The sequence below is a fragment of the Ochotona curzoniae genome, unplaced genomic scaffold (genome assembly GCF_017591425.1).
Source record: "Ochotona curzoniae isolate NIBS_2020 unplaced genomic scaffold, NIBS_Ocur_1.0 contig_1302, whole genome shotgun sequence".
NCBI lineage: Eukaryota > Metazoa > Chordata > Mammalia > Lagomorpha > Ochotonidae > Ochotona > Ochotona curzoniae.
In genome coordinates this window covers 18,792,692-18,804,858 of record NW_024465035.1, presented here as the reverse complement: position 1 = coordinate 18,804,858, position 12,167 = coordinate 18,792,692, and the positions used below count along the sequence as shown (strand labels likewise).

General features: G+C 50.4%; 1 protein-coding gene across 2 annotated transcripts in view; it reads right to left on the bottom strand.

Moving 5' to 3' along the window:
* CTDSPL (CTD small phosphatase like) overlaps window positions 1–9,217 on the bottom strand; it is a 104,566-nt gene extending 95,349 nt beyond the window's left edge. For both annotated transcript variants that reach the window (XM_040965439.1, XM_040965446.1), the window contains exon 1: window positions 9,139–9,217. In XM_040965439.1, the coding sequence (XP_040821373.1) occupies window positions 9,139–9,217 (79 nt within the window). The remainder of the gene's footprint in view (window positions 1–9,138) is intronic.
* Between the last annotated feature and the right edge of the window lie 2,950 nt (window positions 9,218–12,167).

Here is a 12,167-nt window from a genome sequence, read left to right as displayed (position 1 = left end):
AAAGCAATAGAGAACACTAAACAAAAAGCTAGTTCTTTGCAAAAATCAAGAAAATCTGGCAAAAGTGACAAAACAATGAAACGGAAAACACAAAGAACCACTACTGTGACAATGCCTCGTGCTAAGGAGTGGCATGCCAAGATCACAAAGGAGATTTCTATGCAAAACTCCGCCAACTTAGATAAAAGGGATCGCATCTCAAAAAGCAAACACTGCAATTCCCCAACGTGACGCAGATCAACTGCTCTGCGATTTTTAAGAAAACTGAATGTGTAGTTTTAAAAAACTCTCCCCCAAAGAAATCCCCAGATGCAGAGGGTTTTCTTGAAGAATCAACAGTCTCATAGCATCTTTCAATAAACACATGAGGAGGGAATACCTTCTCATCCATTTTACGAGGCTGATACCAAGGAGATAAAGACAATCAAACAAACAAAAACCCCACTATGGATGAATATCATTCACAGATCTAAAAATCCTTAATAAAATAAGAGCAACTAGCATTCACTGATGGGGGGTAGGCAATACTGAGCAGGGGGTTAAGCCATTGCCTGCCATGCCAGTAATCTCTGGGCATTGGTTCATGTCCTGGCTGCTCCACTTGCAAGCCTGGAAAAGCAAATGGAAGACCGCAATGGGGTCCCGGGCTCCTGGCTTGGGCCTGGCCCAGCCTCAACAATTGCAGCCCATTTTGGGGGATGCTCAACTAGTGTGTGGAAGAGCTCCCTCTCCTTCTATAACTGCCTTTCAAATATATCAATTTTTGTGAAGTAATTCTAAAAAGAAAAAAAAAATTCATCAATGTGCTGAAAGAACGGTACACCATAACTAATTAAGATGTATTCCAGGAATACAAGGCTGTCTCAATATTAAAATGCAGTACAAGCTATCCAGCAAACTGAAGAATATCATACAGAAATATCACATGATAAAATTCAACAACTATTCCGAAAAATTAGAATAGAAGGGATTTCTTCAATTGGATAAAGACTATAAAAAGCCTAAAGCCGGGGCTACTGATGATAGAGAAGATAAGTCCACAATTTTGGATGCCACCATCCCAAACAGGCACAGGTTCGAGTCTTGGCTGCTCCACTTTCGAGCCATTTCCCTAATAATGGCCTGGGAAACGCAGCAGATGGCTCTAGGGCTTGGGTCCACACCCCAAAGGAAATCCACAGAAGCGCCCGGTTCCTGGCTATGGCCTGGCCCAGTGTTGGCCATTGTGGTCATCTAAGAGTAAACCAGCAAATAGAAGATCTCTATATCTCTTGCTATCTTTCTTGCTCTCTTTCTCTGTAACTTTGGAGTTGCAAACTAAACTTAAAAAAAAAAAAGCCTACAGCTGATGCTATCTTTCATGATAAAGGATCAAACAATTTCTTTCTAAGGCTGGGAACAAAACAAGGATATTCATCCTCATCACTATTAGAGAACACATTGTTAAAAGTTCTAGTCAGTGTAATAAAGCTCAACACAACACACCAAAAAACAACTCAGAAATGGTGAAATACGTTATTTTTTACAGGCATGTCTGTCTATATTAAAAGGAGCCAACAAAAATCCTTATATAACTAGTGAGTAAACTCAATAAGGTCATAGGATACAAGATAAGTACACAAAAATCGACTAATCGACTGTATTATTTCCACATGCTAGGATCAACACGTAAACACTAAATTTAAAAATTACAATCCCATTTGCAACCGTTTAAAGAGCACTTAAATGCAGAGGCTAGTAATGCAGTTTAGTGGTTAATCCACTGCCTGTAGCAATGGTATCCCATATGGGTGCTAGTTCATGTCCTAGCTTCACTTATATGAAAGACCCAGAGGAAACTCCCGGCCCCTGGCTTGGTCTAACTGAGCTCCAGCCACTGCAACATCTGAGGAGTGAACCAGTGGATGGAAGATCACTGACATGTAAATATAACAAAACACTGACAGACTTGTATACTGAACACCATATAGTCTTGAAGACAGAACCAAGCGTGTAAATAAACAGAGAAGACATACCATGTTCATGGACAACAATCCATCCTCAATTTGATATATAGGCTTAATTGAATTCCTGCCAGATCTCAGCAACATAGGGTCTGTAGCTATAGAGTATACAACAGCTATAGAATAACTGAAAGAATTTTGGAAAAGAAAAAAGCTTGGAGGGATCAGATCACCCTATTTCAAGACTTACTACTCAACTACAATAATTAGGACTGAATGGCATAGGGAAAGACACACAGTTTAAAGGAACAAAATAAAGAACACACGGAATACAAATCCACACTAAGGAGCCCGTCTGAGTTCTCACAAAGGTACAAAAGAAATTCAAGACAGCAAAGACAACCTGACTCTCATGTATAGACTGAACCTGAGCTTCCATCCTATTAAAAGAAAAAAAAGACACAGACCTGGAGTGAATTATGGACTTAAATGTAAAGTGTAAAAACTATAATACTTTTGGAAAAAGTCTGGAAGGAGATCCTCAGGATTTAGTCTTAGCACAATTCTTAAATCTGATACTTAACAGCAAATGATACAAGGAAATATTTTTCTTAACTGACCAAAATCAAAAACTTTAGCTCAGAGATTCTGTTAACAGGAAGAAAAGACATCTATAACCCAGGAGAAATACTTGAAAGCCACATAACTGATAAAGGATTAACATCTAAAATACAGTATTCTCAGAACTCCAGTAGGGAAAGAAAATCCAATTAGGACATGGACAAGAGACCTGAAAGGAGGCTTCACCAAAAATACACATAAGGAAAACAAGCCTGTGAAAAGATGTTTAACATCATTATCAGAAGAAAGCAAATCAAACCTTAATTTAACAGAGAGAGGGAACTGGCATTGTGGCACTGCGGCGGGTAAGCTGCTGCCTGGCATTCCAAAGCACGGTGTGAGTGTGCCTATAAGGCACAGCTTCCTGCCAACGCACCTGCCAAGACAGCAGAATACCACCCCACTAGCTGGACCATACCTGCCATGTGGGAGGCCAGGATGGAGCTCTGGGCTCCTGGCTTCACACTGTTCCAGACCTGGTTGTTCTGGATATGGGGGGAGTGAATCAGTAGATGCAGGATGCATCTCCTCCTCCCTTTGAAACAAACAATTTAAATAACAGCAAAACCAAAAGCAAGGATCACTCCTATATCGCTGAAGGAAATGTAAAATGGTACATTTATGCGAGAAAACACTTTGACAGTTTCTTGAAAAGGTACACACAAATACCATATGACACAGCAATTATCCTGGGCCTTCATCCAGAGAAAGGAAGATGCTGGTTCACATAAAAACATGTTTACCAGGGCTTGCAGCAGCTTTATTTGTGCTACCTCAAATCTAGAAACGATTCAGATGTCCTTCAAGAGGTGAAGGCCTAAACCGTGCCGTGACCCCGTCAAGGTACACTACTCAGAACAACAGTTAAACCAAGCCAACAATCTGGCAAAAAACAAACCAGAGACGTCATCGGAGAGGAACAAGCGATTCAAAAAGATGGCATACAACTCAAATCTCGTTAGATGCCATGCCCAAGATGATGAAGTTTCAGAAACAGATTCCTGATTGCCACAGGGCTAAGAGGGGGGAGAGACTGGGAAAAGGTGGGGCCACGTGAGGCCCTTCCTGGTGATGGAATTTTTCTAAAACTTCAATCGGCACAATATTAACACTGAGGAGGAAGGGCTGGAGTGTCTGATTTCTCATTTCTATCAATCTACAGTTATCTCCAAATAAAAAGTCCAATTTTCAGAAGTTCAACAGAATCTACTTCAAATCTTTTCTCATCTGAAATAACTACGGTTTCCAAGAGCCTTTTCTTCATTACACTTTTGTTAGCAACCTAAAGATTAAACTTTCTGAGCTGAGGTTAAATTGACAAACATGTGGGAGACACAGAACTAGCACATTGGACCAAAACATCCCTCCCCATCAAACCAACTGGCCTGCAGGGATCTCACCAGGAACATTTATGAGCTTGCAAAACAATGAATTCTTTAGCTAGCATTTCCATGCTGTTGTTAATCATGAATTTTAATTGAAGCTTCTTGGTTTTGTTTTATTATTGTTCAATCATTTAAATTATTGTTTCCCTTCCAAAAACCCATGGGAAACCTTTCTTTTGTTAGTTTAAAAATTTCATTTGGGGGGCCCAACGTGGCGGCCTGGCGGCTAAAGTCCTCACCTTGCACATGCCCGGGATCCCATATGGGCGCCGGTTCTAATCCCAGCAGCTCCACTTCCCATCCACCTTCCTGCTTGTGGCCTGGGAAAGCAGTCGAGGTCGGCCCAAAGCCTTGGGACCCTGCACCCGTGTGGGAGACCTGGAGGAAGTTCCTGGCTCCTGATCAGCACAGCACTAGCTGTTGTGCTCACTTGGGGAGTGAATCATCGGACGGAAGAGCTTCCTCTCTGTCTCTCCTTCTCTCTGTGTATCTTTGAAATAAAATAAATCTTAAAAAAAAATCATCTGGGAGCCAGCAATTGTGGTGTTAAGAGGTTAATTCACTACCTGTGACACTGGCATTTCATATGGGCATTGGTTCAAATCCCAGCTATTCCACTTCCGATTCAGTTCTCTGCTAAGGTGCCTGGGAAAGCAACAGAAGATGACCCAAGTATTTGGGTCCCCGCACCTCCATAGGAGTCCCGTATGAAGTTCTTGGCTCTGGACTTTGGCCAGCCTGGCTCTGCCTGTTTGTGGCTATGTAGGGAGTAAATCAGCAGATCAAACATCTATTTGTGTCTCTTCCTCTCTATAACTCTGACTTTCAAATCAACAAATAAAAACCTTCAAAACAGTTTTTGGGGTAGGCCCCAGCTCAATAGGCTAATACACCTGCAAGTGCCGGCATCCCATATGGACACCTGTTCATGTCTTGGCTGCTCCACTTCCAATGCAGCTCCCTGTTGACGGCCTGGGAAAGCAAGAGCAAGTTCCTGCACCCACACAGCAGATGAACAGGAAGCTGGTGGTTGCCAGCTTACGATCAGCTAAACTCTGGCCATTGGGACCACATGCAAGATCTTTCTCCATCTCTCCCTCTCTCTGTAAATTTGTCTTTCAAATTAAAAAAAAAAAATCATCTATAAAAGATCAGTACGTTTTTCTTAATAGTCAAGCAAAAAACTTGAATTCCTTTGCTTTCCTCTCCAGCCCTCTCCCTGGAGACAATCATTGTTGTCAGTTTATTTCCTTGCAGATTAATTTCTGTGTATTTTTAGACATATGTACACTTCGAGGAGGGTGTTTTTTTTTTAATAAAGATAGGATCATACTGTTTATACCATTCTTCACATTTTTTAACCCCCTTTTAAAATGTCTTGGAAACTCACATGTCAGCATGTTTAGTTCTATTCTAACTCAGTTTTTAAGCATCTTGAGATACTCCGTAGTATTGATGTACCGTGGTCTATCCATTGATCTGCTGCCACTTAGGACGACACCCATTTTATTATCATTTTTGTGTGTGTGAAGGGATATTCTTTCCTATTTAATTACTTCATTCAACAATCAGAAAGAGAGAGTGCTCCTATCAACTGGCTCCCCCACTGAAGTGTCTACCACGGAGGGCCAGGCTGAGACTGGGAACCAGGACCTCCGCCCTCCCATGTGAGTGGCAGGGCCAAGTCACCTGACCCACCTCCTGCTGCCACGTTAGCAGCAAGCTGCAATCAGAAGCAGACTTGGGACTGGAGCCCAGAGATTGCAGTAGAAGATTCCGACACACAAACTGGCCAGACCATCCACTGAACTGAAGCCCTGCCCAGGAAGCTTCTAGTTTCACTACTACTACAAGCAAGGTAGCCAACAGGGAAGATCTGTGAACATGTTTCTTTCAGCCCAAGGGAAGATGCTTCTCTAACGCAAAACTTACAAGTAGAACTGGAGTTCTGAAGGTGAGCCCACCAGTTGATGGGTTGAACCAAAACCCTCTCTCTCTCATTTCCAATCTCTCTTCCTACCTGCCGTAACAGGGCAGGAAAAGCTGAAAACTTATTTTCTTCCCAGGTGCTTGCAGCTAGGAATGGCCATGTGACCCAGCTCTGGACAATTAAGCAACAGCAAATGTTTGGTAGGCTGTTCTTTAGCTTTTTGTTTTCCAGGTAGAGTGAACGGACACCACCGGCAGTGTCTCTTTTTCCCATCTTGAAGGTTGCCCGCTGTTTGCAGGGGTGGCAGCTGGGTTACCACAGGCGGGAAATGCAGGGGAATCACTGTGATGTTGTCCTGACACCGGTGAATTGCTAAACCACCCTTCCGATTGCCGCTTACATGAGCAGAACAAATCGCTGGTTCAAGTTGCAGTAGTCTGGGTTTCTGTTCCTTGCAGCCAAAAGCATTCCTAACTGCTAAATTACTCTCTAGAAAGTCTACACTCACTTTACTTTCTCATTGCCCAGAATACACATTTCCCAAACCTGCATCCACTTTTGAACACCGGCAGTCACTTATGGGTTCATCCAGGCTGACCCCTGAAACTTTTACATGAAGTGGAATGTCCATTATTAGCTATTCAGACTTCCTCTTCTGTGACTCAGCTGCCCTTATCTCTTGTCGACACTTCTACTGTATTGTCTGTTTCTTTTTGATGAGTGAGAGGAAATTTCCAGAGAGCAAGATTGGCTAAGCTAAACTGAAGTGAGAATCCGTGTCTGTAGATTTGCACTATCAACCCAATCGGATACAACTCTGAGAAACAAATCTTGCATAACTAGCCGGGCTGACAGCCGCAGCTGAGCAGAGCACCACCACGTGGCAGTGTGTCAGGAGCCCCTGAAAGCATGCGGAACACCACAGTCTGTGCCTAGTGCCTCCCTTACAATCTGCACCTGGAGAGAGGTTTAGGAGACAGTGATAACTGGTAAACCAGACAAATCCTGGAGGAACACAATCTCTGGCAACTGTCCCATCACCCAAGAGACAGTCATTTTCTTGCTGTTTCACAGAGTGAACGATGAAAGCAAACATCTACAAATTGGCATTTTTTTTTCCCACCACAAAAACTTAAAAGACATCCTGGGCCTAGTACTTAAAAATGAAAACGATACAGTGTTTGCCTCAAACTAAAGTTATGTGAAATAGATCATGCCTACCCGAAGACAGCAACATGCTCCTACAGGAACATTGCTAAACCTTTTTAGTGGTTTATGAACCTGAAGCAACTCCACAATTCGACTCTAAAGGTTTACTGCCACACTAGAGATAACCAAGATCATTCCCATTTTTCAAAAGTCAAAAAAAAAAAAACCAGCTAAGCCGAGCAGATTTTCACTGCTTCAGACAGATTTACAAGCCAGTCACTCCACCCCAGAACAGCAGGCAAGGAATTCCTCAAATCAGTTAACAAACAACCAAGCTGACAAGGGACAGCAAACAAAACAGGCAGCTCAAGGTATCGAGTGGCACAGGTGGCACGGCAAACAAGTGGCACCCAGCAAGCCCGGCTTATGGTGTGTGTCCACCGCTTGCATCTCAGATCAGAGCGACCGCTTGCAAAGTCAGGGCAGCTCGAGGCACAGGCAAGTCAGCAAGGAGCAGGCGGCTCGGACAGACGCTCTCCGCCACACCTCTCCCAACCAGAGCCGCGGATTCTCTCTGGCAGAGCATCACACAGGGCACTCAGTGGCAGCTGGAGGGAGTACCCAGAGCAAACGCTCCTGCAGCCTCTTCCCAGAGGTGGCACACCCAGCTGGGACCTCGCAGCTGACAGCGCCAGTGACAGGAAGGCCCGGCCATGCTGGGGCCCTGGGGAGGCGCAGCGATTCAACCAGCACGCCTTCTTAAAATCATTTTCTTTTCTGGGGGCCCTTTTATTTGTACAACACAGGGGGGAAAAAAACTACCTGAGAGAGTCTGAATTTTTTATTTTCTAAACAAGAAAACCAATCTGTAGGCACATTTATGTTTGCGACCTACAAAAGCGCCAGCAGGTTGAGAAATCCCCCACAGGATGATACTTCTGTTTTGTTTCCATTCTCCAAGGCGGAGTGGCCCCCACTCTGGACATTGCTCCTCCCACCCTCACCCCATTTCCTTCACTGGTACAGCAAGGCGGGGGGGGGGAAGGAAGGAAAAAGAAATCCGACTCTTTCCCAAAGTCTGCTGTGGTCAAGCCAGGCCCTGGGAAGGGGGCAGATGTTCCAGGGAGCCCTACCCAACTTCAGCCCACACAACTTCAGGGAAGCTTCAGTGCCCAGAACAGAACACGCAAGGTTCCTCAGTATTTCCAAATAGGATACCCAAGAGAGGGGTACCAGGTCTTGGCCAGTGGGAAGAAAGGGATGGGGGAAAAAATTCAGGAAAGGCGGTTAGGGCTTCAGTGAAACAGTGTCAAAACCTAGCCAAGCACAGCATAGCACAGTGCTGCTGAGTTCCTGGGAGGCGACACTGCCAGGACCCTGGGGGCTCCTCTGGGGCCCCTCACCCAGCTGGGTCCTCACAGGACCCAGAAAAGGCAAGAAGGGGAATGGTTCCACACTGCTCCCACCTACACACACACAGCCTGTCTGGGACCTACAGGCAGCACCAATGTGGGCAGTGGATAGACACAACTCCTCTGTCAGCGGGCTGGAACAGTCACACACAACACATACACACAAACTCCGCCAGAAGAGAACACACACAACATCTGAAGGCTGTTGTGCATGCACACACATACACACACATCCCACAAGCTCGCAGGGACGCCCACACCGCTACAAAATTCACACGCAAACTCAGAGGCAGGCCAGAGAAGCCACACTCCCAAGCAGCAGGGTGGGCGCGCACACACCGCCACAAGCTCGCGGGTCCGGTGCGCAGACAACGCAGCACGGACGTGTACACTCTCACACCTGGCTGGCAGACAGGCAGGTGCACAACACACTCCCCTCCTCCCGGGTAGGTGCCAGGGCAGACATTCTCCCAACTTCTCCGCCGGCTCCTGCACATGCAACACTCAACAGCGGCTCGGCCGATACACACACAGCCTGGCTCCTCCGGGCGCGCCCCACACCCACGCACACCCTCCCTTCCACCCGCTCCAGGCCAGGGGCACCCTCCCCCTCCCCCAAGCCCGTGCCGGCACGGGGGATGGGGGTGCACCCGTCCCCAAGCCCGCAGCCACAGGCCGGCCACCGAGCTCCGCCTCACCTTTCTCGCTCGCGCCGGACACACGGCCCTCGTCCTCCTTGGGGTTGGTCACCTGGGTGATGATGGCCGGGCCGTCCATGGGTGCGCGGCGTGGCGGTCGCCCGCAGGCCCGGCCCCCCGCAAGCCAGGCGCGCGGGGCCGCGGCGCGGGGGGCGCGCGGGGGCGCTCGCAGCCGCCACCTGGGCGCGCCCGCCGCCCGGCCCCGCGCTCTGGAAGAGGCGGCCCGGGCCCGCGCCCCAGCTCCTACAGCCGCCGCCGCCGCCGCCTCTGCTGGGCTCCAGCTGCGGCGGCCTCCTCGTCACCATGAACCCCCGGAGCCGCGCCCGGGAGAGCAGCGAGCGCACCGAGAGGCGGAGCGGGAGAGCCGGCGCCGCGGGAAGCGGGAGCGGGCGAGCAGGCGAGAGGGAAGGAGAGCGAGCGAGGAGCGAGGGCGGGAGGGCGGGAGAGAGGGAGGGAAGGAGAGAGGAAGGGAGGGAAAGAAGGAGGGCGGGCGGGCGGGTGGGTGTGTCCCGGCCCAGGGACCGGCCTCCGCCGCCGCCGCCGCCGCCGCCAGCGCGGCTCGCCTGGCCTGCCCGTGGGGAGGGGAGAGGGTGCGGGGTCGAGGCTGTGGTGGTGAGTGGAGTGCGGGAGGGTGTCCGCGTGCAGGTTGGGGTCTCGGGCACATGAGTGGGGTCTCAGGGTGTAGGGGCTGACACAGAGGGCGGATGTGAGGGGGTGCCAGGAGGCCTGGCTGTGTGAGTGCTGTGGGGAGGAGCGTGGCAGGCAGGCAGGCATCTGCAGGGCCCTCGGGTGTGCGGTGTCGGGCTCAGGGCCCCGGGCGGGACGGTTGGCAGGCAAGACTGGCCTGGGTAGACGTGTGGGATGGGAGGGGGCGAGCCGTGACGATGCGCCGCGCTGCGCCGCGCCGCAGGTGCCTGCAGGACACTGGGCCTCCCCACGCGGGACGCGGCTGCTGAGGGTCCACGCGTCCAAGGCGGCCCCAGGAGGGTGGCAGTGTACTGGCGCGAGGAGGGACCCCAGACCGTGGGGGTAAGTAAGCTTTGGAGGGACCCAGGGCTACAGGGCTGTGCGGATTGCCGGTGAGGCCCTTGAGGGCGCGAGGGTGAGGGAGTGGTCAGTTCAGAGAGAGAGACAGAGACAGAGAGCGAGCGCCTGCCGGTGAGCCATGGTGGGTGTCGGCGGGACTCGAAAGGCCGCGTGCGTGGCGACGAGTCCTGGAGGACCAACCTCCGTGTCTGAAGAAGCAGAGGAGGTAGCCATCGAGGGGGTCCCCGGCCACGGGCGGTGCAGTAAAGGGGGCAAGGGGGAGTCTGTGGAGGACAGAAGCGCGGAAGGGTCTCCGCCTGGGCCAGGGCAGTGGGCGGCCGCCATGTGCCGGAGCGTGGGAGTGACGGGGAAGGCGCCCCCTCAGCCGGGACGGGCTCCGGGGCGCTTTGGCACTCGCTGCAACTTGCAGGGCAACAGCGCTGGTAAACGGGTGGGCGGGACGGTGCCGCAAGGGGCAGGGGAGGAGTGCCCGCGCGCTCCGCACCAATCAGGAGGGCTCGCGAGGGTCTGCGGGGTGTGACGTAAGTGGGCAGCCGGGGCGGTCAGCCGAGTCCCTGTGCGCCCCGGGCCTCGCGGACACCCTGCGCCTCACGCCGTCTTCCAGGAGGCAAGGCTCGTGGGAGCCTCCTGACTTCTCCCTACCCAGGAGCTGGGGGAACCGGGTTACAGCCCGGCCTGTGTTCACCGGAGGGAGCCAGCGAGCCTCTCCGGAAGTGCATCCCACAGACACCGTGCTGTCCCCTCTCTGTACCTGGTGCTGAGCCCATTGCGGGAGGATTCCGGTGTGGGCTGGAGGCGCGTGGGAAAGCGCAGCTAGAGAGGGGGCATTTTGCTCCACAAATCCGGGACCCTCAGTGGCCTCTGGGCTTTGTGAGGCGTAGGTGGAACCTGGTGCCAGTTGGGCTAGGGGGAGGATGGAAGCGCACGTGTGAGCAGTCCAGAGCCCCCCTTGGGGACGCCATGAGCCACCTGGGGACAGAGCAGCTAAGAAGGTGGAAATGAAGCATCCTTTAGGCTCCCTAACCTACAATCTCGGGGGAGCCGCTACAATCTCGATTAGGGAGGGGTCCATGGCTTTCCTTGCCCCAGCTTCTCCAGCCCCTCCAGGTTTGTTGAGCCAGGGCACGGAAGGCCCTCGGCTTGAGCCCCAGAGTGTGAATTCAACAGAAAAGGGCTTCCCAGTTAGGTGCGAGGAGAGCCTGGGGACCAGGCCCTGCAGTTTGTGGCATGCCCTGGTACATGCAGGGAGTCCAGCGTTGAAAGCCAGTTGCTGACCTTGGAGGGTCTCCCTGATGCGTGGCACCAGCACTGGATGCCTCGGAGGCTGCCATGGTGGCAGTAGGGCAGGTTAAGGGTCCCTCAAAGGTTCTGGTCACTAAATTAAGGCTAGAGGAGCTCAGTTCCCGGATGGTGAATGGCTTCTGCTTTCAGTGTTTGGCCCCGAGCTTAGCAGTGACCTGGAAGGACCGTGTCCAAGCTGTCTTCCTTCGCCGACATCCCCCACTGTCTGGGTGTCGCCTGCAAATCCTCCACTCCGTTTACCTGCCTGTCTCAGGCTCAAGCCAGAAGGCAGCTTGCCATCTCTTCAGTCCCCAGTCCCTCCTCGTGTTGTACATTTTCATATACATTGGCAGAAATGTTTAACTAGAATGCATGGCCATTTCCATCTTTAAATCAACTCTTTTTTTTTTTTTAATTTCTCCCTGCCCCTTCCTAAATGCTGACTTTCATGGAGCTGGGGGAAAAAAAAAACTGAAAATGACACAGCTCACATTTTCCCGTGTGCTGATATAATCATTGTTAACTACCATTATACGTGATTGCATAATAGCCCACCATAAGAGTCTTAGATCACACTTGGTTTTACTGAGGAAGGAAAAATTAAAATTCTTGTTATGACAACAAGGAGAAAATCTGTCTGCCTCACTTCCTACAGCATCTACGTGGCAGATCATTCGATGAGATATAGAAAAAAAAACACC